Source organism: Bactrocera latifrons, unplaced genomic scaffold (genome assembly GCF_001853355.1).
Source record: "Bactrocera latifrons isolate USDA-ARS-PBARC rearing strain unplaced genomic scaffold, ASM185335v1 scaffold_0, whole genome shotgun sequence".
Classification (NCBI taxonomy): domain Eukaryota; kingdom Metazoa; phylum Arthropoda; class Insecta; order Diptera; family Tephritidae; genus Bactrocera; species Bactrocera latifrons.
Window position 1 is genome coordinate 5,584,909 of NW_017534406.1, and position 27,589 is coordinate 5,612,497.

Here is a 27,589-nt window from a genome sequence, read left to right on the forward strand (position 1 = left end):
CCTTAAAGCGAAATTAGATTCACAACAATAAAAGAGGCGGAAGGCTAAATAATGCCATACAAAAAAACAATTGAATGAGTGAGAGAAAAGCTGAAGTAAATTTAGGGAAGTAAACTCAATGTTCGCCCGTCAGAGACAAGACAACAATGAGTATGGTTAAACTACCAGGCAAGGTTGGCAAATAAAAACGATATTTCATCAGCATTGAAACTGTAGTTAAGGCATTATTGTTTTTCTTTCTACAACTGGTGGTGGTGGTGATGCTGCTTTCACCGCCCACAACCCAATATAATTTTGATTTATTTACCACGTTGAGTCGGTCACGCTCAAACCGTTCGGTTAATCAATGTTTTAGCAGAAACGAAGACAAGCAAACGGTCAAGTCAATAACGTAGAAACGAAGTGAAGTATGTGCGTAAGTTAAAGAAAAATGGTAAAGTTGAAACCTATAAGAACTGAGGCTTAGGCACTTAGCATCGCCGAATACTAAACAACAGCTTGGGCGTAACGCGTTGCTTTCTTTTGGAGATTAATAACCAGCACTTTTGTTACAACTGCTACTAACTATGGTATAGCATTTTTTATCTGTTCTTACAAACATTTAAGTTTCATATAGTTTTCCTAAAGATTTTCAAGCACTAGTTTTCTTTACGCTCCGGTAATACACACAATATTTTTTTAGGTATAAAATTAAGCCAGCAAAGACTTGGCATATTTTATAGCATATATGTATACGCGTACATTATTTAACATATACATATGTCTAAAATGATTTTTGATTTTCTCGACTTCATTGTTGTTATCAGTTTTATACCATTCAGAACATGAAGTGAACAGGAGATGTAACTATTTTTCTAATAGCCAGAATCTAAATATACGTATATGTATATACATATATAAGTATATATGGGATAGTCGAAAAAAGTTTTCGTATATCTCCAGTGCTACCAATCACATTGTGTCATAGTCCATATAGTGTTGGAAAGGTGAGATTTTAGCTTCATTAAACCAAAAAAATTAAATTCGGGGGAATTGAAAAAAGTTGCAGCTGTTCAAAAATGAGTGAAAGTAACCATTTAAAGAAATCTGGCTACAAAAGGAAGCTTGATTTTTGGGTATCATGAATTGTCTGTGAAAAATTTAATGGACCGAATGAACATTTGTTATTCTTTGCTGAAATGAATGAACCAAATCCAGGACTGACGCTTCGAAAGGTTATGCTGAGTGTTTGGTGGGATTGAAAAGGAATCATCCGCTTTGAGCTGCTCCAGCTTGATCAGACGATAGATTCTACAATTTACTGCCAACAACAGATGGGCTTGATGCAAGCAAACGAAAAAAAAACGGTCACAACTAATCAACAGAAAGGGTAGGTCTTCCATCAGGACAACACTAGAAAACACACATTTTTATAACTCGACAAAAACTGCGAAAGCTTGTTTGGGAAGTTTTGATATATAGCCCTGACTTTGCGCCATCGGACTACAATTTGTTTCGGTCAATGCAGAACTCCTTTAATAGAATAAAGTTGGCTTGAAGAGAAGCCTGTGAAAATTACTTGTCGCTGTTTACACTGATGGAATAATGTCTCTAAGGGAAAAATGTGGTCGACCAAAATGGTACATATTTCACTCATTGAATTTTCATTAATTATAAATATAAAAGAAGTTTGATTAGAAATACGAAAATACTACTAGAATACGCATATATTTCTTCGTCTTTCTGTTTGTTGAAAACTTAGAATTGTGTTAAGATGGTGTTATAGCCAGAATTCAGGCATTAATTTTTGCACAATAAAGAAATACTATTGTATTTTTATCACATCATTTTTATGAGTCCTTTTATAAACATTTCAAGAGAGAATTTTCGGAGGTAAAAAAAGGTCACGATTTCAACTCTTCTGATCATCTCAATCAGTACAAATACCATTTTAGACGAAAACTTAAAAACTGACAAAAACTACTCACAGCTATAAGAAGAAATATTTTTTAATATTTAACTCCTAAAATTTAATATACATTTACTAAATTTTGTATAAATCTATAAAAATTGTCCACAATCTTAAATAAGCATTGCTATTTTATTTCATAAACGGTATAAAGCCATCGGCATAGCTGAAAACTACGATTTTCAAGGTTACACATCAATTCTGTGCAGACACAAAGCCTTAGGTATTAACGCATACTGCGATTACGTTTGTCAGGCATATGCATTAGACCGTCGCCAACAACACACAAAATTACGTACACACTTCCGCATGCTGTCAATTCTATTTCGTTCAAAACCGCCTTGCCCATTCTAAAGAGAAACTATGTCACCTCCATATATTCTTATCTCGCCCATAAAATCCATAAAAACATGGGCGTGTAAAAACGAAAGAAAATTCTCCACCACCAAATCCAACCGTACTTCACCAAAGCATTAGCTTTCCATCCTGCCAACCATTTGAATGGCAGTAGATGTCTTAGCTGTCCATTTGTAGATGAATGAATTGATAAGATCTCGCGTTCAATTTCATTTACACAACTTAGCATGGAAGTAAGATTGGCGGGTATTCATTTCTTAATTAACATTATACATTAATATTCATTTTGACCTTTGACACACCACACAATTTTCTGCTTCTTTTAACATTTAACTTTGATGACTTGGCTTGATGACTTGATATATGTACATGTGTACCTAAATGTCTAATATCAGCATAATCAGAAAGCTTTTATGTCAAATTACATAAGCTTTTAAGGCAATTTAATATCGCAAATAGGGCACAGATTTTGCTTAAGTTGTTATCTGCGATAATTTAATTTTTTATTTTTTAATAAAATTAACAAAACAAATAAGAAGGCGCTAAATTAGGAGATTAGTATTAAATAAGGCAAAGGGGAGAGCGATTGCCGCTCATATTTGATATCTGGTTGCCATATGTGCTTTTTTCTCTAAAGATAAGTAGTACATAACACCAATATTGAGACAAAAGAGGTTTACTAGTAACTCTTGCTGGTTTTAAACAAAATTCTTAAATAAAATCCATTAGTTACTCGAAGTGCAATAGTGTTAATTTCTCCAAGCATTTAGAATTGATGTCAGTAGTCTCTAAGATATCTTGTAACTGTAGTTATCTAAACCATGTTTGGTCGAAAGGTCATCTAATCGTAGAAGCTGTTTCGAGGGGGCCTGATCATACGGTTATAGAGTTGTCTCCAGTATACAAGCAAAAAGATGGGTTGTACTAAACGGAGACTTTTTTCATACAAGTAATACGCTGACTCTATCAGAGTTTTGACAGACGTGCTACGCAGAACATAATAACGCCATAGCGTGTGGAAATTATCTGATCCGAGTAATATAATAAGTTATTGTCAATTTTTGTTATGAATACCTTCAAAAATAGAGCCGTCACACAAGTAAGCGACAAAGTGCTGCCCAAAATAGGAAATGTCTCAGTTTATTCGATGTAAAATAGTGAAGCTCTTGAAAACCATACATACCATATAATCAGCTAGAAAATTTCAAAGGAGGTTAATGATGCTCATGTGAAAATATCTCACAAATAGTTAAACGCATCTCTTCAGAAAAAAACCTAAAATGCTGCCGTCCTGCAAAGGGACCAAAATTGGTCTATCGAATGAAAAAGCAACGGGTAAAATGTACCATGCTCCACCAGAACTACAGACAGATGAATTGGAACATAGAAAACATAAAAAGTTATGAACGGACCCCGAAAGTCGCCCATTCATAGTTACCCTGCTCTTTAACATGATTTTCTCCTTAACGAAGATTATCTTCAGCGACGAATACCAGCTAAAATCAGTAAAAGAAGTCATTAAGTTTGTGCGATGTAGACCGTGTGATATGTTAGGAAATGCACTTAAAAAAGGTAAAACATCCCTTCAGTGCAAAATTGGGGACTGCATACCGGTGAAAGGTCCTGGACCAATTTATTTTGTTGAGGGAACGTCGATTCACAAGCAGTAAATCAAAGTACTTCAACATGTTTTTGTACCATATTTGACAACAATGAACCCTCCAGCAGCTCAATATATATTTATGCACAATGGGACGTCCTGTCACACCGCCCGACTAACGACTGATTGCCCTCAAAACTTGGATATCGAAATATTACCTTGGACGACCATTCACCCGACTGAAACCCCATCGAAAACTGTTGGGCGGCTCTTAAATCAAAGGTGTATTCACCAAAAAATCCCACAGTAGGCGCGCAAATACTAAAATAAAATGTAAGTTTTCATTAATTTTATGAAAGAGATATTTGAAATAAATATTCTAAAATAAATTTCATCGTAATAATTTTTGGTTTATTTGACTCAATGCAAACTATAAAAATAAAAATTTTTCTTGTGAAATTGTGGTTTGGCGTATCCAAAGATATGTATCGAGATTACAGTGTTCACAGAAAAGGAAACCATTCTGTTCGATACACTAGGTCGAAGGGTGTTTTTTTTCTTGTGCGAATATTATTTCCCAATTTTGCTAAAACATCTTTTATACGGATCGATACATACACATTTTCTTTTAGTCTCCTGGTGTCCAATTAAAGTCTTTTAGTTTAATTGTTAATATAATAATAACCTCTGATTATTCCCATTCAAGAAGTCAATCTTATTATTTACAAGTGTGTTCTATATATCTTTCGACATCTAGCCTGGTTTTTTGAAATGGTTCTCGGTTATTTTGATATGTTGCAAAACTTTCTACATCAAATAATAATCTTATAAAACATATTGCGAGAGTGTAAAAATAAACTATTTTTAAACACAAAGCTTTAGTACAATGCTCATATGTATATGTGCTTAATAGTTGAAGCAGTTAGTAGCTGATCGCACGCAAATTACGTTGCTTTTTTGCAAACGCTCTGACGCTTTAAAACACTCAACTTTTATACTCACATATTCATAGTATTTATTATAGCCGGTAATATTTGTACCCATGCAAATGAAATTCAATAACTATGAGTACCTGAGCGTGCAACTAGGAAAGTGAGACTCATGTACCACTATTGCAGAAGACGAGTACGAACTATTTCAGTTTATTGCCATCGTGCGCTACCAGACCCAACTACTACATATGGCAGTAGCCACAGTTAAAAACAAAGGTGGCAGCACGTTTGCAAGCTAGCAGGATATGTTTACGACACTTATGGGAGTACTCAAACGGAAAGAGTTACTGGGGACTTGCTGCTTGCCAACTACATACATGCAAACCCAAGTCCATGTAGTGGCTGCGTAAACGCATGCTTGCACTATTCACTGCCATTTGCTGGAAGTAATTGCTGTTGCTGCAAATGTGGCTTTTATCGTATCGCTCTGTTGTATACACTTGTTAGTCGTGTTTAGTAGTTAGTGCTACGTCATTGGGCACTTGTGGTAAAATACTAACAATGCACACTAGCAATTGCTGAATCTACGCACCGGAGTCATTTATCTAATGGCATTGCTAACATGACTTTTCGAGTGTTCTAGTTTAATCATTTTAATTTTTACTTTTCATTTCTTTTATCTGAATATCTTGCTTTCTACTAACCTTTGACATGTGAGTTTTATTAGGAGAGTTCTTTATAAAAATAATATAGCATAATTCGCAAAATTCGAATTAAATTGTTTAATAGTCAAAATGGGGAGTTGAAGAGTAAGCATTTTTCTGAGAGCTCCCATCAACTATAGTCTCAGACTAGCAGACTATTGTAGGGTCTTTCAAGCGGAGGTGCACTGTTTCGAAGTGCAGCATCCTTCAGAGAGTTGGGAATTAACACCAAGCGACTATGCTGGCTTTGAGCACGCTATCTGAGCATTCAAACCGAGTCAAGTAGAGTATGACCTCATTGGCAATAAGTGTGGTGTGGTTTGTGGACACATTGGTCCATGTTTATTTAAAAATGATATCGGTGAGAACGTAGCCGTCAATGGCGACCGCTAAGCGCTGCGATAATTGACTATTTGATGCCAGAAATTGAAGCTCGTGATCTCCGCGACATTTGGTTTCACATCGCATCAATCAATGGATTTATTGAGAGAACACTTCGGTGAGCAGATAATTTCACAATTTGAGCCGGTCCATTGGTGTATAATATCACAGCGCAGGATGGATCATCTGACACGTCGCCGCGACTAACATTTGAATGAGATAGTCTTCAAAAAATAAATGCCAAAGAATGTTCTTTGGAATGATAATAAACATTTCTCATTTTATTTGAAGTTTCTGTTTTTTTACTTCAGAAAAAAAAATAGGAAATAGATAATACCAAAAATGTATTTTAACATCAAATCCATTTATTTAAGCAAAAAAATATTTTAATTATTGATGTAGCATCTTTACTGAATTTATACCAATTTTATGCAAATATAAACCATCTACTAAATAGTCCGAACAAATCCTAAAGATTTGGATTGGATAATGAGCCCATTACAACGAAAAGTAGCATTATTTTTTATATATTATATATAAATGTAAATGACGTTTAACTAATTTACAAATTTTTTAGAAACTCCAAAATTTTAATTATTTTAACTATGTAAATGTTAATTCTAAAAAAATATTCTACCAGAAATCCCTTTCATTACTCATCCTCTCTTTGCTCCTCTTCTTCAGAGTTAGTTTCTGTAACTTCTCCGTTTTCTGCACTGTCTACATGCTCTTCACTGTCTCCGTATACTTCACTAATTTCCAAGTTTTTTATGAACTCCACGAGGTTCAAATACTTTGAAAAGGTTTGCTCGAAATTAACCTTTTCGTCACTGGTTAAACCATTCTCTCTCTGCTCCTCTTCTTCAGAGCTAGATTCTGTAACTTCTTCGTACTCTTCACTGTCTCCGTGCTCTTCAGTACTTCCATAATATGGCATTTTTGTTTTCTCAGTGTCCCTCCTCAAACTTGGCTTTAAACGGTATATTCCGCGACTGTCTACGATTGAGGCAAGGATGGTAAATAATAAAGTAACGACTATAATTTTCATGATGATTAAAATTCGTTTTTGTGTTCTGAAATATGAATCTCCACCCTCAAGATAAGGCTGCAAGCGCACGGACTAACATCAAGTTCAATACTGACTATGTAAATGCATTACCTTTGCTTTTATAGAGCTTCTCGCACAATTACTTTCTTCAAAACCACATAATTCTATGGAATTATGTTTCAAGATTTGAAACCCAAACAGCATAAGCCATATCTGAATTAACGTTTCGTAATAATCAGACCATTACTAACCTCACCAAATGAAGTTAAATGAAATCACTGATTTTCACGTTTTTTGCTTAATGTTGAAACTTACTAATCGGTCCAGTTTTTTTATAAATAAATACAATCATGACGAATAAAAAATGATTTTTTGTTATTGTTTATGTTATCATAGGTATTAATTTAAAATGGGTAAATCCGAGCTTTTAAATAAGTTATGCAACCGAGGTCATGTGTCAAATAAATGATACTGTTAAGAAAATGGTATACGCTGCTTTAAAGGGTTATATGCAGTACAGTTAGTATTTTAGAAATGTCCTGTCAAGAAAGTATTGGGAATTCATCATTTCCACCTCTCATCTCCAGCTTATATGGAAGACAGGTCTTTTTTCCTAGAGTGATACAACTGCCCTTAATTATGATGCCAAAAGTTAGAGCGATCTGTCAACCAGTGTGTTTACTCATATAGCAGCTGTTTATGTCAGTCGACCTCAGTAGTGTTTGTCGCATTTTACAATGACCGAAAATATTGCTCCACGTATTTGTGTTAAATTTTCTGTTGCGACCGAATTTTCGTGTGCCGATACATTGAAAATGTTCCAGAGGGCTTATTCCAATAGAGCTGAATTTCCTTTTAAAAAAGTATCGAGAGCAGGTAGCTGCAGACTTCTTGACAGGGGTATTTAGGAATACACACAGAAAATTTCATATCGTTCCGCTTAATATTTTCGAAGTTCCATGCAAATTTGAAAAGGCATTTCAGAGTGTGTGGAAGAGCAATGCCAAACTTTAAGCTTTTTTGTTTTTTTTTTTTTTTTGTTTTTCAAAATGATATTTTCAAAGTCAGTAGCCAACATTACCCTAAAACGGCTAAGCCGCACTGCAAAACGTATATTTTGAGAGGAGCTCTCAGAGATCAGCTATAGTACCTTTCCATTCAATTGGATTAAGAAGTTTTCTCAGAAATAGTTGTGAAAAAAATTACTTTTTCGGCTTTCTAACTGTATATAACTCCTTAATGTTGATATCAACTGTCGGATTTCCATTGCCAAATAGTAAAGTATGAAATAGTTTGAAACTCCAAGCTCTTAAATTACTAAAGTTTCGTAAGCGGTCCAATAAGTACACTTTCGAATGTCCGAGGATATTAGAACAATGTAAAACGATTAATAAATCTCGAGGATCCAATTCTTGTATATAGAAGGTAAATCGCGCAGTAGCATTTTGAAAGATCTTATTGATCATATACTGCAAGAGGAAGCTCGCTAAGTGAAAACTACCGAATTTTTCCACTGTTGAGATGCAGAAGAACCATGACATATCATATTTTGAATAAACTCAGTTTCAAAATAAATACTCAAATAATCGATTTCCCAGACTAACTTCGAAAGACGTAAATATTACTTCCTCACCAAGTACCCAATCTTGAAAAAAAATGTTTTTGTCCAATCAACAGCGGAGTGCTGTGCAGTGTAAAGATGTAAAATACAAAAATATATTTTGAAAATAAAATTGAGTATGACTTCCTCAAATGATTCCTTAACTTCTGCCCTTTTAAACAAAATTGCACTTTACAGCAATACTGACTTTTCGATTACATAATTAAGTGTGTGTGTGTGTGTGTGTAGGAATGTTGTTATACTTTTCAGCTGTCAAATGTTTTCACGCTGATGACAAATGTAAATAATGGTGATTGCGGATATACCAAGCAAACAATCAGGGCAAACACAGTCAATCATATAATCAGTCTGCAGAAAAACAACATGCATTTATGTGTGTGAGTACAACTGTTAGCACGTATGCATGTGTAATCGTTAAATAAACTGAACAAAAATTCTTTAAAATGCAAATTAACGTATACAGTGGCATGCCACGCAAATTGAAGAATGGTTTGATAAAGTAGAATTAAACTATTTGCACATAATTTGAAGCAATTATCCGCGTGCACACAATTAACACAAACGATTCGCTGAGCCCCACATATGTAAGCCTATACACACAGCAGAGCACGAGGATATTAAGTAGAAGCATATACCATGCATAAATACGTATGTGTGTTAGATATACTTTATAAGGTGTGGTATACACACACTAGGGCTGTAAATCCCGGTAATTCATATGCATCGAATTGTTATTTAAATATTATATTAATTATGAGTAATTTGACACCAAGACGATTCGCCAATCGATGACGATGGAACGGACGTTCTAATGTTTGACATTAAAGAAGTTCGAATAGCAATTACCCGTCTACGGAACAGCAAAGCGGCAGAAGCTGATGGATTCCGGCCCAGCTATTCAAATATAACGGCGAAAAACTGATAAGGAGCATGTATCAGCTTCATTGTAGAATATGGTTGAACAAAGGATGCCTAACGATTAGAATTTAAGTGTACTCTGCCCAATCCACAAAAAAGGGGCCCCACAATGTACGCCAACTACCGTGGGATAAGCATCATCAACATCGGATATAAAGTTGTATCGAGCTTACTGTGTGAAAGATTAGGATCTGGAAAATCAACAACTGACCCGATTTGCACCATGCGCCAAATTTTGGAAAAGATCCATGAAATGAAGATCGTCACACACCACCTCTTCGTCAATTTCAAAGCTGCTTTTCAAAGCACGAAAAGGAGCTGGATTTTTGCCGAGATGTCTGAGTTTGGTATCACCGCAAAACTAATATGACTGTGTAAACTGAGCAACACCAAAAGTTCCAGGATTTGGTCAGGATTGTAAAGGACCACTCCTAGCCGTTCGATACCAAACGATGTTTCAGACATGGCGACTACCTATCAAGCGAATTTTTCAGTCCGCTCCTGAAGAAAATAATTCGAGCTCCAGAGCTGAAAAGAGAAGGTACAATCTTCTACAAGAATGTCCGACTGATAACGTACGCTGATGATATTGATATAATTGGCCTCAACAACCGCGCTTTTAGTTCTGCCTTCTCTCATCTGGATAATGAAGTGAAGCAAATTAGTCTGGCAGAGAAGGAGGGCAAGACGAAATATCTCCTGTCATCAAACAAACAGTCGTCGCACTCGCGACTTGGCACTCACGTCACTGTTGACAGTCATAGCTTTGAAGTTGTAGATAATTTCGTCTATCTCTGAACCAGCATTAACACCATCACACTCCAACCTAGGATAAATCTTGCCAGCAGCTGCTACTTGAGCTGATTTAGCAGCAGGCAATTGAGAAGTAAAGCCCTCTCTCGACGAACAAAGACCAAACTCTATAAGTCACTCATCAGCCCTGCCATGCTATATGAAGATTTATTGTCTTTTGCGTACTAATCTCTGAGAGTATTCAACACAGAGACCACCGAGTGAAGCAGAGCAGGAGGTTGACCTCCACTCCGTTGGATAAACCGAGTGGAGAAGGATCAGGCTTCGCTTAGAATATCCAATTGGCGCCAACAGACAAAAGAGAGAACGAATTTAGTGTTATTAATATTTCTTAAATCCCAAAATTGTTCAGCCATTGTAAATATCGAAAAAATTGGTATCTCTCACATCTCTGAAAGCTGGGAAAGTTTGCAACTAACAAAATCCAATTGTAAATCCAGTGCGACTTTGGCGCGTTAACCAGCCAATTCAGCTTTCTACACAATCATTTGAGGTAACTAAAAACTCATTCACATACCATACATATACATCGCACATATATAGTACATCGATTCTCTAGCAATTGGTGTGTAAAATGATTGCGGAAACGAAACTATACAAAGGTATATATGCAATTCGAGCGGCATTCGCCCCCAGTTTTACCATTTATTGACTGCCGTATTGCGTGTTCGATATGGGCAGATATCAATGCACCGCACACAAGCGAATAAATACAATCAAATATAGTATTATCTACGTACATACACATATACCACATGTATGTGTTGGTTGTGGCATGCCACATGCAAATAAAATTCACGCATATTTGCACTGATGCACGCAATATCGAATGCGCCTTGCTAACGCTTCAATGCGTTTTGGTTACGCTGTAGCATATGGAAGCGAAAAAACGGATTTTTTCAAAAGGAATTTGCCATTCAGTTAATAAAACGCAATGTTATAGTGTACGGATATATATACATATATATATATGTGTGGATATTCGTGCAATGCACGGATATAAACTCAATAATAAAGAATTCCCCTTTCACTTGTCATTCCATGAACTTGTAAGTTACCACCAAAACTATTTCTGTGTTGCTGTTGCTTTCGGTTTGCGCAAATTCCTAGAAATCCATATCTACCTTCGTGCATACATGCATACCTATAAGGTTACATGGGAATTCGATTATACTCGAGTATATTACTAAGGCGAAACACCATTATCTTAACTATTAGTTCATAAAGTAGCCATGATTCTTGGAAAATAGTTTGCTGCGCATACCATTTCTGTAATCAATCGCTTTTTTCTACTCAAGGGCATTGCAAGCTTAGAAAAATGCAGCAAATATGCGTTAAATTACGTAAAGAGGTAGTCTTTATTTTACATATTAAAAATGAGTTTCCTGCTTGCATAGAGGTCATACTGGAGAAATTGTTATGAAATAACTTACGTATATGCAGTGGCAGAATGAACTGAAAAGGGTTGATTACGTGTCATAATATCATTGTAGTGCCGTGGCATGTAGAGTATAGGTCATATTCCCATTAACAAAAATATACACACCCACTGCATATTGGGATAATATTTTATATCGCTATTAATGACTAACAATATTCAAAGCTTTGTATCTGTTTAAAGTATTATATTATGCTATGTACGAAATATAGAATTCTATATCGAACGGAATATCCCTCTCCTTCCTAACTGGTATAAACACCGCTTAGGCGATTATAATTATAAGTACCAATGTCGCGTCAGTGCTTTCTTCTTTACTCTTTTTGGCGCCAATGCGAGATACCAAGTGCAGTCAGTCTCCACCTGATCTCTTCAAAGGAGTGGAGGTCTTCCTCTTCCTCTGTTACCCCTGGCGGAAACTATATTGAATATCTTCAGAGCTGGAGTGTTCCCTTTCTGATTCGCCGAACTACGTCCATGTCGCCTTATATCTCATAAATCTTATCGTTCTATTGTTCATGTTCAGACTTAGCGGCTTTAAAATCGAAGAAGATGGCTGTGGTGTGTGTCGACCTTCCACACTACGAAAGCCTAGTCGATGGTAGATTTTCCAGGTCTAACGCCACACTGATAAGGTCCAATCAGATTGTTGAAGGTGACCTTATATGCGATATTAAGGAGGCTTTTGCCACGATAATTGTAGCAAATTTCTGAACATAACCCACTTAATCAACTCTTTCGGGTGTAGGACACCAGAGTATGCAAACGAAATAGTGGAAATCAAGATATTCAGTATATTGGGAGCTGAAATATCCATTGAACATCAACCACCATTTACTAAATTGACAGAAAATCAGAACACCTCAAATACACCGCAGACCTCTTAGCACGTCAGTGTCACATTTTTCCTTCAGATTTGTTGAGTAGTGTAACAGCGGTGTTTCAAAACGGAATCATTATTAATTTATTTTTCTTTCTTTTTGTTTAGTGGTATTAAGGGTCACTACTAAACAAAACCAACGCAGTTAGAACTCCTTTGAATAGTTGTTTGTGTTCAGTCCATTCTGAGCACCAATAAAATACAAAGGATTGAGCCGTGAAATCTTGTTTTAGCCACAAATCTGGAACTTTTATAGAAAGGGAGAACATTTCGGACCGAGGAAGAGTTGACGAATGTAGTTTGGTCAGATAAATTCAAAACAAAACGTTTGAGCTCTGACGATCACAAAAAAAATCGTCGTAGCTGCAGCTCTTTCAGAAAAATTTATTGAAACGCGATAAAATATTACTAAAATACATTAAAATTATGTAATATACTTAGCAATAGGCGCTTATGCCAAGCTACGTAAAATCTTAATTTCAATACAAATAACCTTACAAGCAAAAATTAGATTATATAAGTTCAACGTTGTCTCTGTACTGCTTTACGGATGTGAAACCCGGCTTTTAACCGCCCACCTTACTGGAAAGATTCAAAGCTCTATTAATAGTGTGATGGCCTATCAGTAACCCCAATCTGCAAACCTTTCCATAGTACTCTCTTAAATTTTTTTGGGTTATTTTCGTTCGTTCGGGTTATTTTTCAATTTGGTTTTTTTGTGTTGTTAGTTAGCATAAGTAAACTAAATTATATTATATAATTGTAATTATAGTTTCTAATTTATTACTTTTAATGAGTAAAACACAAACTAGGTTTTCTCTGATTATAAAAAGGCGGCAGATTTTATTGTTTTTAAAGTAACACTGCGACTATACTTATATTTTCGCTTACAATTCGAGCTTACTAACTTTCAAATGAACTTGTCTATAGCTGAATACGTTTTGTTTATAATTTTTAATAWTTTTGATAAATAACATGTCATTAACTTATTTCTAAACAAAAAAGGTCAAATATACACATTGAAATTGAAATTTTTTAGTGGTAAGCTTTGCGTATAAAAAATGCAATCTGTAGCCCATGATCATCTACATAAAATTTCGAAAATAGAGTCGGGTAATATACTGCGAAGTAAAGAAGTTTGGTGGCAAACTCTGGATTGGAACCCCCAAGGAAATCATAACAGAGACCGCCTTAAGACCACATGGAAGAGATGCATACAGGAAAAAATCGATGAATACAAAAAGGCAGAAGCAAACGGAAAAGCTTTATTGGGGCCCTAAGCTCCAGTGAAAAATATATTAAGTGATGATAGTCTCTATAACAAATGCCAAGTGAAGAGAAAAAAGGAAGAAGACGTGTGTCCCCCTTTCATTTTAACTTCGTTAAGATATTGTTATTATAAATAAATAATTATAAAATCAAATTACGAGTATAATCGCCGAAAATATATTATTGTGAAAATTTTAAATTTAATTTACAAAAACCATTATAATCTCTTTAACTCTATGAGCGACAGAGAGTTCAAAATTTTTCTACCCTCTTAAGAGACAAGAACTTAGGCACTTTTGCACACCGTATTCCACATCCCTAAAAAAACGTAGCAGTATGTAGAAACACAGAAACTGCGACTGATCATCGGACCTGATGGCGCCATTACCCCGTTATAATATTTGGTACATATTTTAAACTTGTGAGTTACTTGGAATAAATGAAAATACTTGTGGTTCAATAAATGGACCGGTTCAAATTTAAAACCGCCGCTGCTCAAAGAGTTAACAAGCAAAGAGTTACACAAAACTTTTTTTCTCTTTTTACTCGTTTTCGCGATTTTACATATCTTGGGTATAAAAAACATTAATGTTCAATTGGGCTTATTAATATTCCAATTATAATGAGCCTAAAATTATGCAAAACATATAATCAAAGACATTGCAGACAGCAATTCTCACGCATCAATGAAGTTATATGCGCATACACATTCGTATAAAATATGGTAAATATGTATATGTATATCTATATTTCAAACATATTTTGCCTTTACTAATTGACACTTATTTCAACCATTTTAAGAATAAAGACTTAAAGATCGGTTTTTTACACACAAACCTTTAATCGAATTAATAAAAATGTAAGTTCGGAAGGAAGTTTACAGCTCTCTATAAGACAAGCAGCTATAAACCACTTTACAATTAGTCTGTACAACGAGCCAAGCTACATAGTCTGATGTCATTTTTTCACGAGTCCTTCAATTGGTATGGTTTGATTACAAAGCAAAATCTGTAACCGAATAATAATCCATTAAAATGTGGCAGTATAATTGGTATTAGCCAGATGTTTTTATTTTTGTAATTGGGTTGTGAAAAATTATGCTTAATTGTTAGCTTTTTCCTTCTTATTTGGCTATTTTGCGAAATACAATAAATTTTATACACCACAATTAAATCTAGTTGACTCTAATCATTAAACTATGTTTCTTAAATATTTTTTATTTGTGTCCGAAACAGATTTATCATTATCAAGTTCATTAAAAGATTTTCTATATTAAATAATGTTTAATGATATAAAACAGATTTTCCATTTTTCACCATAAGCTAACTGTGTTGTGTGGCATAATTATATTAAAATGTATTTAATGCCAATTGCAAAGCCATTAATGCCTATACAAGCATTTTTACACAAATTGTGGTTGCTTTAATTAATCCCATAAACCATTTATAGATAGTTTTATTTCTCTATTGTTATTTACCTACAAATGCACATATGTACCTATACATTAATACATATATACACCTATACACATATAATTATTATCACTAGTGTAAATGAAAGCAGTATATTCCGCAGGGCTTAATTACTTTGCTCACGACTGTTTATAAATCAAAAGCTAAGATCCCTTTGGAATATAAATTTTACTTTTTGTCTCGTATTTTGTTCGTATTCAGATAAAATTTCGAAAAATTAGCTGAATTGTAATCATTTACACCTTCTGTAGACTAATTCAAAAGGTTTATTCAGGCATTGATTTATTCATTGCTTGATTCAATCAGATTTAGGGTTATCCGATAATGAAAATAATGATTATAAAGCAATAATATCATTACCGATTGCTCTCAATAGTCTTTCATACCGTTATTTACATGTTTTCTCTAATGGTGTTACATTTAAAACTGATAATTTAGACTCTAAKCATTAAAAAAATATTTTTAAAATACAAAACCCAAAAATTTTTTCACTTCATTTTCATAAAAAGCTCTTAAAATATTTTAAGCAGGTAGCATTTTTAAACTCTGTTAAAAACAATAAAAAAAAAAAATTTTAAAATAACATACTTATAATACATATATTACAATAAACATCTGTTACAAATTTACCGTAATAAAAAAATAATCGCGTTTTTATTTACAATAAGTGTGTATTAATGCAGAACATACCGTATTTGAAATTAGCTTTCCATTCGTCCTTAGCAAAGTTGCTTAAATATGAAACATCAAGGATGTAACGGTCAATAAAGGTGCTACGTCTTGTGATTAAATTAATTATTACTGTGAATGTATGTATATTCTATGCCATTATGTATGGAACTCGATGTTTTTGTATAGCCATCACGGGCACGCTTGCAGAAGTCCAAACGCTGAACCCAATTTTTTTTTTTTTTTTTTTTTTCAAACATAAATTGACCGATACTGCGGCAATTTCACGTTCGATATTCGTACGAAGGACACTTGATATAGATCCACCGAAAATAGTCCAACGGCGTCAAATAACACGACCGAAGCGGCCATTTTAGGAGACCTTTTCGTGAGATAACCCATTCACCAAACTTGGTTTTCAATAAATCGATTGTCGCATTCGATATGTGACTTGTGGCGCCGTCGTTTTGAAACCACATATTGTCTAAATCCATAACATTCAATTTGGGTAAAAAGTATTCGGTTTTCATTGATCGGTAGCGATTCACACTAACGTGCCGGTCTTGATCATCACGAAAGAAGTACGGTCCTAGGACTCCCCGGCCCATAAACCGCACTAAACCGAAATTTTCTCGGGATAAAATGGTGACTCATGGAGTACGTGTGGATTGCTGTCAGTAACGCATATAACGCAAACGCATCATCGCTGAAAATGATTTTTCTATGAAAACCCAAATTACATTCAAGTTGTTGCTCAGTCTAATTCACGAAAATGCGACGATTCTGGTTATCAAGCATTTTGTCCATGCCTGTGGTTTCAAATTTTTCCACTAGACGCTCAATTGTTGATCTGACAGGTCGATTATAACAATCATTAATAGGGCGTAGCGGTCTTAAAGTTGAGACCACTGACTTCGAATTTCGTCAGAAAATTTCCATGCTGCAATGGCGAACCTTACTGAAGAGAAGTGTCAAAAAAGCGAGACAAAATGGCGTCCCTATTGAAAAATCCGATATTTTGATCCTGATTTGAGATGGTTAGTTAACATCGCATGGAATTCCAAACTTTAAAAAAAAATGCATCAATTCTATTATGGTTGCGGATATTAAATTTTCATATGAGTTCTGAAATCTTTGAATTTTATCTCCATCTAGTTTTATATAATTCTTATTACCGTGTGATAATTGTAAAATAACCAAACAAATAAAAAAAAAACAAAAACAAAGAACACAACAAACGCTTTACACTCTTAAGGTCGCTGAGTGTCACTTTGGTGCTCGCACTCACTTTGACAATTTTGAGCGAATAGCAAAAGAAAACACATGCAGCGATTTATAATTAGAAGTAGCATCGTCTTTTAATTATTTATAAATATTATGGACTGTTGACAAAAGCTGCTTCGAAAATTTTGCATAAAAATTAACCCTTCCAAATATAGTCTAATTTGTAAAGTATATATTAAAGTATGTACATATGTATGGATATATTAAAGTATGTACATATTTATGTATATAGGAATGTAACTATGTGTAAATGTTATATAGAAATTGATAAAAATTATTGAAAAATACCCTAAATAAAATAGATATTCTCGAGCTGAAATTATTGATCGTTCGCTTCATAACACACTCGCTTGCACTCCTGTTTAGAAAGTTAAATAACGGTGATAAATGTGTGTAATGTAAATATAAAGTCACCATATACAGCTGATGTAATGTCAGTGTAAAAGTATATCAAAACAAATTTAAATTGTTATTCTTTGCGGTAGCCTCGGTATTTATCTATAATTATATATGTATATGTACATATGTATGTAATAAGTTATTATACTTGTATGTAAGTGATGACGCATTTACTCTGTATAGAATAGTTGGAATGCATTAAAATTGAATCAAATGAAAAAATATGAGCCCACACCCAATCAATACCGATCCAAGATCGACGTTTTATTAATTATATTATGAGCTTTGGTATACGAGCTACCTAAGGTGTACGTACACAAAAACAAATGCGCCTAAATTCCAAAAAGAGAAAATCACAGTGGATATATTTGTATACAGAAGATAATGCTAATCATTAAACGAATATGTATGTGCTAACCTCTGGCTCTGGATAAACAGTGACAAATCAAATCAGTAAGTTATGCATCTTGTTTATATCAGGAATGTGACTAACATTCGCATCAACAAAAGCAAAACAATTATGATAAATACTCTCGTTTTAGGGTAGTGTAAAAGAAACTAAACGACTTCGAGAGAGCGGCAGCTCATTTTCAGCTGATCGTTAAAAGGTAGACATATAAAAAAACGTTAATTAGCAAATCTCATACCCCTCACAAAGTCGCATACGTCAGATTAATTTATAGTTGACAAGCTCATAGCAAGCTGTTTTGAATGACTGTCCTTTGGCCTTCATGACTAACAACTTTCAACCCCCTGCTCAACAATTGGAATCGAAATATATCGCTGATCAATCCTTATTCTGGTCTGTCTTTATCCAGATAACATTCTCTTTGGCAATCAGAAACAGTGAACTATTGTAAATGGTATTAGTATAGTTAAGTCTAAAAGTAAAGTATATCCATATTTATAAATTAAATATGCGTACATATGAACGTTCACGTAAACAAGCGGTTACCGGAAAAATATCGGTACAAATAAAAACAAAATAATATCACTTTACGTGCTTGAAAATCAGTGTGCGAAATGATGACATCAACAATGAGACATCAGCTGTGAGAAACAATTGCGTTAACAGTCACCGTCATATAATTAGCTGCAGCCAACTAATAAACAACAAATAAGCTATCACAAACGATTTCTTTTAAGATTTTGTGAGGATAAATAAAGGGAAAAAATTTAAAAATACAATATTGCACAAAATAAAAGAACATAAAGTATAATTATTATTTAAAAAAAAATATACTTTTATTCAAATTACAGATATATGTATATTTAGTAAGAGTCAAGTTCAGAAGCTTTAATTACTAAAAGGATAACATAACTAAAGTGGTGGTAAATTTTGAGTAATTGGTGAGCTATCATAATTCTTACTGTCCAAATTATCCCTGAAAGATAAAAAGTGATGTAGAGTAAAAATTAACCTGAACGTAGCATTACTTTCTTTAGTTTCTACCTCTATAATTAATAATATACGTATAGTATTTCAGTTGATAATTGATTAAATAATACACTCCACTTTCTAAAGAAGTAAACTGGAGTACATCGAAAGGAAAATTTCGAAAAGTTCACAAAAAGCACTTGGTTTGAATATCACCATCGGTTGTAGCGAGTCAATCAGTTTTAATGTTTTTTTTTTTTTCTTTTGTTTTTTTGGTTTTGCTCGAGAACTAAGAACTAAACCTATCTTCACAAAATGTTTCACGAGTCTTTGAGATACAATTCTTACAGACTTGAACGAAGAATTTAAATTTTAAATTTACATTTTCATTATAAGTAATTTAGTTAAGATATTTCGCTTTAGATGATCCTGTAAGGAGTTAACCTGCCAAGACGGGTGCATATTTTTTCCGAGAGGTTGCCGGAAATGGCGTCGCATTGGCCAACTTTAAAATATTTTTTTTTTTTTTTNTAAAATATTTCATTTTTTATATGAGAAAAAAAAATTTTTTTTCAAAAATGCTAATTTTTACCCGAGAAAACCAATGGCTTGTCGCCCGGACACCAAGTACACTTTCTAAAGCAATTATCCGATAGGTAAAATATCCCAGTGCTGATGCTTATGTGCTCTGACTAAAAATAAAAAATTGTATATGCATATACATATTCTAAACAAATAAATAATATAGTTTTGTGATCGATTTTCGATCTCGTTTTCAACTCAAGTTGACTCAATTGATGCTCCAAGTCACACCTTATCTCGTTACTTATTGAGACATATGTATATAAGTATGTTTGCACACACTGTATATTTGTATATAATCAATTGCGTACTTATCTGTTTTCGGCATTTGATTTGCTGTGACGCGTAAGTCGGCTACTGCTCGCCAATGAAGCAGTCAACCGAACCGCAATCGAGTGGCAGTTCGCGACGGCGCGCCGGCTTTAACTTAAACCACCTTCTCGAATCAGTTGGCAGTATAAGTTTTACTTTGGAGGCGAGTAGTTCATAACATTAGAGTTGCTTTAAAGGCATAAAAAAATAATTTTGACACACTTAATTAATTGTATTTTGTGTACGTTCCCGTAATTTTTGACAAAATGAAATTTGTCATTTTGCTAGCGCTATCGTTGGCTGTTTTGGCTAGCGCCCAGCATGCGAGCAACTCACATCTTGTTTGCTACTACGATGGCAGCAGTTATGTGCGCGAAGGTAAGGCAATAACAAATCAGTAACACAATGTGATACAAACACACGTACACATGCATTTATATGTAAAAAATTAGAAAAAATATTGTATCAAACTGGATAGTTAATGAAGTGCAGGCAATTTTTAAATACATGTTTTGCGGAACTGTCGGTGAAATTTGCATACTTCAAATAATAACAAATGAAACTGAAAGTGCATAGCCTTCAAATTTCTTTAAATTGGAATATTCTAGAAATTCGCTTTCAAATAAAAAATACACGATTAACAGCAATTGAAATGGAATTCAACAAACCTCAACGTTTCTCTGCCAAAACATACTTATAAATGCCATACAGTCACACAAATTTGTATTTATGTATAAAACACATATAACATAATATTGGAGCTAAAGGTTATCAAGCGTTGCTTCAAACCAAACTAGCACACATTATAAATAGAAGCCGGTGATTGTGGTTAGTTTAGTATGTAAAGACATCTAAACGAAAAAGAAGCCGAATTATACTTATTATTGTCAATAGCATAAAGTTGGTTTTTGATTAAGATAATAACTCCCGATTCTCAAAGGGGTCGTGAGAGACATTGTGCTTTAAAATTTTGTAATACAAATATAACTCTAGTTCTGGATACACCAAGAGTCGCTAAACTTTTCAAGCGATAATAAATAAATAGAAATAGCTTCAACTTCGTTTGCAGCGAAGCTATAATACCCTTTACAAATACAAAATCCTTACAAGAAATCAGATCCCGTAGACAATAATCCAACCCAAATTCGGCGAAGATATCTGGTCAAATTATAAAGTTTTTCTTGCAAACACTGTAGTCTGATAGTTCAGTTTATACGTCAAATATATGTTATAGTGATACATATTGACGATTCCGATAAATAAGAAGCTTTCTGGCAAAAAAGATCGTAAGCAAATTTTTTATCGTTATTTCAAATTCTTAGGAACTAATTTGAGTATATACAAACAGATGGGCATGACTCAGCTAGTCATGCTGATCATTTATACACGTGTTTTCATATTATGTTGCCAAATATCTCCCCTCCGATATTTTGCTCTTTACTCAATGCTTCCAAAAAGTGTTACAGTGATTGGATTTAGCTCAAATATGCGCCGTTTCGTTCGATAATTTGTTTCCATCTAGACGGCAACTTCATAATACCCCCATCGTAGCAGCCCTCCTCTCTGTTTGCGAAGAACTCGGACAGCCACTTTTCAAAAGCCTCTTTTGAGTTCAATTTTACACTAACAAGGGCGTTTTCCATGGACAGAAATAGGAGATTATTACTTGACGCTATGTTCGGGCCATATGGTGGATGCAATAGAACCTCCCATGCGAGCTCCCGTAGCTTCTGACGAGTCATCAACAAAGTGTGTGGTCTGGCGTTGTCCTGGTGGAACACTACACCCTTCCTGTTGGCCAATTCTGTACGCTACATCGATCGCCTGCTTCAAGCATTAGTGGATGGTTTCCTTCCAAACACACAGCAAAACCTTCCTGGCCGTCAATCCCGGCTTGTCCACTGTTTGGAACGATTCACCGGCCTTCGACCACTATCGTTTCGCTTGATATTGTCGTATGTGAGCCAGTTTTTGTCGCCAGTCACCATCCGCTTCAAAAATGGGTCGAGATCGTTCCATTTCAGCAGCATATCGCTGGCGTTGATTCGGTCCAGAAGGTCTTTTTGCGTCAAATCATGCGGCACCCATCAAGCTTTTTTGTAAATCTAGCCTTCTGCAGATGGTTTAAAACGGTTTGGTGACTAGCTCCCATCTTCTGGGCGATGTCACGAGATGCCATATGCCGGTCTAACTCGATGTTTTGCATGATTTGATCGGCATTCATGAACCAACTTCAAAAACACACTTTCGGAAAAAAAGCGTTTAAATACAGCGCACTTAGCCTAGCCAGTCTGATAACTGATATAATCTTAGTCTCTCGTAACGTTTTGGCCCCACGCCATCGAGTCTTCTCGACTGTATGGCAATGAACTCATAAAGTCGTGTCGAGCTTTTCACGATAAGCTTAAAGAAAAGCTCCTTTTCTAACTACTTCCAATCGATAGTGCACTCAACTCACTTACATTTTATGCCTACGAAAAAATCAATGATAATGTTTGAAATATTAAGCCAGATATTAGGACAAAATTTATTTTTTAAGCTGTTTGTCTTGTTTTTAGAAAACAAACGATTTTCCGTAATTACAAATCATATTTTGTAATATGAACACAACATTTGCCAACACACCTAATGTAGCATACACCATGACTGCACTGATTAAGAATTAGGCAGCGAAAGTCACATAAATATATTTGTATTTTCTTTTGGTAGTTTTGTATGAAAACCGAAGTCAGACTAAGCCTTCATACAAACAATTATGTGTTATTTCTATATGTACGTATGTATGTATATATGTTTGTATGTGATTCCAACATAAGTAGAACACATCTTAATTGCATATGAAAATGAAATTGTGCCACAAGAACAAAGTTATAACCTCTCTGACCAATTTGTTTTGTAGAATGTTTTGTAAATTTTTATGATCTGCAACCTACATATGTATACTTAATTCTCTACAGTTATATTTATAAAACTAATGGAGGAAAGAATCTGGAGTAATTATGAGTGACAAGTGTTTTACACGAGAAAAATTTATATTAATAATACGCTTACAGACATACAAATTGATGTATGTATAGTGGAGTGCAAAGAGGTGATTCAATTAAGTACAGACTCGTTAATTAGTTATAAATTGATCACGCATAAAGATATGCTAACGATTTTTGAATTTAATGTAAAAGATTTTTTTTATTACTTAAACCATTTAAAGCGCGAATGCATACAGCTTTCTATTTATCACATTTAAGTGCAATGTAGAAATCCCTTTCTAAAGAAAAATGTTATTTTCAAACAAAAAATTATCAACAAATTTCGCTCGATCCAAAGCAACTATATAAAATTAGTGTTTACTTTGAAAAGTGGCAATTTTTTAAGCGATTCATCTTAATCTGCTTTATTATGGATGTATAACTAACCTAATTTAATATACATTTGAAGACATTTTATAAGTGTTGGCAGTCATAAGATCAATTACTTCCAATTGAAAAGTTTCTGAGAAAAAAATTAAGTGGTTTTTTCATTAATTGTACGTGGGTGGCTGTAGACAAATCAACTTTTTTTTCTGTTGACTGTTAGCTATAAAAACAACACCAACAACAGCGGGCAGTTTGTTTTCAAAGTCATGTATGTAAGCCACTCAGACAATTGGAGAATGATTTATAGCGCCTTTGGCATAATTGAATAAAAAACAACAACTACTATAGGTGTTCCGTTTCTCGTTTAGATAGAAAAATTGTCAACAAAAGCAAGATTCATGTTTACTATTGTTCGAAGGGCATTTATGTGCGGATAAGCGCGAGTAATAATAATAAGTCTGTGATCTGCCGAACTCTCTATGTCAATGACATAAAATATCAGTAAGTGCCGAGTGCAAACGCTTACAAACAAGGCAATAAAGGTCTTGGAAATATAATTATTTTATTATTTATGCCAAAAGTTTCATAAAAAAACATGTTGGGGCCACCAATAAGGAGACTAGCGAGGCTACATGAACATGATAAATTTACTTGGTTTACACTGGAACATATATATATATATATGTTTATAATATTATATATATCTATCCACCAGCATTGATTGCTTCTGAGAAAAACGTAAATCCCCTGCTAGAAGCCCCTAATCCACCGCCTTCAGCTTAAATTGGCTGTCACATGCGACACTGAACTCAAGTCTACTTAATTCGTATTCAGTGAGCATATAAGATGATGCTAATTGTTTAAGCAACAAAGCAGCAATATACAAAGCAACGCAGAATTGAAAATATAAAGCAATACAAGTACATACATACATRCATGCATACATACGTACAAGTATAGTATGTTTGTAAATAAGTAATTCAGTTTTTTGCTGTTTACACCTTTTTCGCAACAGCAAATTATTTGCATTTGCTTTCGCATATCTTCGCTAAATGTTCAGAAAACAAGAAAAAATGTTAACTTCGGCTTCACCGAAGCTAATATACTCTTCACAGGTGCATTTTTTTTAGTAACTATGTGTTCAGTTTGTATGGAGTCTATATGCTATAGTAATCCGATCTGAACAATTTTTTCGGAGATTATGTTATTACCTTCAGCAGTAATCCATGTCAAATTTCGTGAAGATAACACATCAAATGCAAAAGTTTTCCATGCCAGCACTAGATTCCGATCGCTCAGTTTATATAGCAGCCATATGTTATAGTGAGCCGATAAAAAACAATTTCTTCGGAGATTACATTGTTGCCTTAGAAAATAATCTATGCAAAATTTGTGAATATATCTTGCCAAATACGAAAGTTTTCCATACAAGTATTTGATTCCGATCATTTAGTTTGTATAGCAGCTATATGTTATAGTTGTCCGATATCGGCAGTTCCGACAAATGAGCAGCTTCTTGAAGAAAAAATGGCGTTTGCAAAATTTCAAAACGATGTCTTAAAAATTGGGGAACTAGTTCGTATATATACAGACAGACGGACATACAGACAGACGAACATGGCTCAAGTCGTCATACGGATCATTTATATATATACTTTATAGGGTCTCCGACGCTTCCTTCTGGGTGTTACAAACTTTGTGGCAAACTTAAAATACCCTGTTCAGGGTATAAAAATATACATTATACATACATATCTAGAAATTACAAAAAAAATATAGCTTACACAGAAATTTATAATTACAATAGAAAATTAGTCATACATTGCTTTACATAAGCACATTGAGAGCTCAATAAATTCAACCAGGTGGCGACAAAACCTTGCGATTTGTCCCCCACAACGATAATAATCGATATAAATAACTGTATTCAATTATTATTTCAAACGAAAGCTTGAAACACTTGCATTAATTATCCAAATATGAGTTAGGTAATATACAGAAAACTGCTTCCTGATTAGTCACACATTTAACGAGCCTTTCGTTTTCATTTCCCATTCACACACAGGTCTCTCCAAATTGCACACAAACGATCTAGAACCAGCTTTACAATTCTGCACGCACCTCGTTTACGGTTATGCCAGCATCAGTCCGACATCAAACAAACTTGTCAGCAGCAATGATAAGGTCGATCTGGACATCGGTTCGGGATTGTACCGCACGGTGACTGGTTACAAGAAGAAGTACCCACACTTGAAGGTGTTGTTGAGCGTTGGTGGCGACAGAGACGAAGTCGATCCAGATAACAACAAGTATTTGACTTTGTTGGAGAGCACCAATGCTCGCATACCGTTCATAAATAGTGCGCACTCTTTGGTGAAGACTTACGGTTTCGATGGTCTCGACTTGGCTTGGCAATTCCCCAAGAATAAGGCAAAAAAGGTGCATAGCGGTATCGGTAAACTGTGGAAGGGTTTCAAGAAAATTTTCTCTGGCGACTTTGTGGTCGATGAGAAGGCCGAGGAACATAAAGAAGAATTCACAGCTTTGGTGCGCGAACTGAAGAATGCTTTCCGTCCTGATGGTTACTTGCTGGGACTCTCCGTCTTACCCAACGTGAACTCTTCACGTATGTTTTATATTGGTTTAGTTTTCATTTCATATAAATAATTATTATTATTTTTTTTTTCTTACAGTATTCTACGATGTGCCCGCAATTGTAAACAATTTGGACTACGTCAACTTGCATGCTTACGATTTCCAAACACCTGAGCGCAATCCTGAAGTTGCTGATTTTCCCGCGCCCATTTACGAGCTAAATGAACGTAATCCTGAAGCTAATGTTAATTTCCAAGCACAGTATTGGTTGAACAATCACTGCCCTGCAACTAAAATCAATGTCGCTGTTGCCGCGTATGGACGTGCTTGGAAAATGACTAAGGATTCCGGTCTCACCGGCGTGCCACCAGTTGTTGAAACCGATGGTGTTGCGCCAGCTGGTACGCAAACTCAAAAACCTGGTCTGCTGAGCTGGCCTGAGGTGTGCGGCAAATTACCAAATCCCGCCAATCAGCATTTGAAGGGCGCAGATGGTCCACTCCGCAAGGTTGGAGATCCGACCAAACGTTTCGGCAACTATGCTTACCGCTCGGCTGATGACAGCGGCGAAAATGGCATTTGGGTGGGCTATGATGATCCCGATACCGCAGCGAATAAAGCAGCTTTTGTAAAGGCCAGAGGTTTGGGCGGCATAGCTTTGGTTGACTTGTCCTTCGATGACTTCCGCGGTGCTTGCACTGGCGATAAGTATCCAATCTTACGTGCCATCAAATTCAAGTTGTAAAATATACTTAGTTAAACCAAATGGTGTATACTATACAGTTGTTAAAAGCCTTAACGCATTTTAAGTTTCTTGCTCATTTAAGTTTCATTGTTCCGAGCATGTAATATTGTCACATTTACCAAAAAAGAAAAACACAAAATACACAACCAAAACATATATACTCATAAATTGTGTGTTTTGTTTAAAGATTTTCAGCTGGATCGGCTACTATGAAGGTTTTACCATGGTATATCCATAGAATAATAATAAATTTTAATACCTCGGTAGTTCCTAAGCATGCAGAATAGGTTAGTATTTCACATATGCGAGGTTGAGGTATTGACTTGAAATGCCGGAATACAAAAAGCTATTAATAAAAACGCACTTTAGGAACAATAAGTCGAGTTGAAATCCGAGACGAGTAGAGATCCGATTTTGTTTGTCCGCCCGCCAGTCCCTCTCTTCAGTTGTCGAAAATCGTTGACCTTTTAGTTCATTTTTTTCAATACGCTAATAGAAGGAAGACATTCGGTGCCAAGTCAAGTGTTTACGTTGGATTTCTCATCAAATAAGTATTTAAATTTTGCAAAAATGTAGTTGTTTCAGTCGATGTATGAGAGCTCACATTGTCGTGGTGAAGAATGATCCGTCTTCCGTGATTGCTTGTACTGTATGCTAGTCCTCCTCACTCCCTTGCAATATGAATTGCTCAGAGAATCTATAGCTTCCGGCACATGAACTGACTTTGGACAAACTTCACGAAATTCGACTTGAAGTGATCTACGAACTCGATTGGATTCATTATACCACCCATAAACACTGGTCCTTGATAAAACTCCATCACCAATAGTTGAATAATTTCCATTTTTGGCAGAGATAAATATTTTAAGTAACTGCAAACAAGAGAAGAGC

The 27,589-nt window shown here is 34.9% G+C and overlaps 1 protein-coding gene across 1 annotated transcript; it reads left to right on the forward strand.

Annotated features, from left to right (window-relative positions):
- The first annotated feature begins 20,100 nt into the window (after positions 1-20,100).
- LOC108976150 (chitinase-like protein Idgf4) lies at positions 20,101-26,866 on the forward strand. The gene is made up of 3 exons (XM_018945110.1): positions 20,101-20,383; positions 25,424-25,984; positions 26,052-26,866. The coding sequence occupies exons 1-3, from the start codon at positions 20,272-20,274 to the stop codon at positions 26,696-26,698; spliced, it is 1,320 nt and encodes a 439-aa protein (XP_018800655.1). The 5' UTR covers positions 20,101-20,271; the 3' UTR covers positions 26,699-26,866.
- Positions 26,867-27,589: the final 723 nt, after the last annotated feature.

Bases quoted from the DNA above. Each gene is read 5' to 3' on its own strand.
- LOC108976150 (XM_018945110.1), top strand. From the start codon at position 20,272: ATGAAATTTGTCATTTTGCTAGCGCTATCGTTGGCTGTTTTGGCTAGC. The intron at 20,384-25,423 runs GTAAGGCAATAA...ATTCACACACAG, and splicing joins CAGCAGTTATGTGCGCGAAG to GTCTCTCCAAATTGCACACA. The intron at 25,985-26,051 runs GTATGTTTTATA...TTTTTCTTACAG, and splicing joins ACCCAACGTGAACTCTTCAC to TATTCTACGATGTGCCCGCA.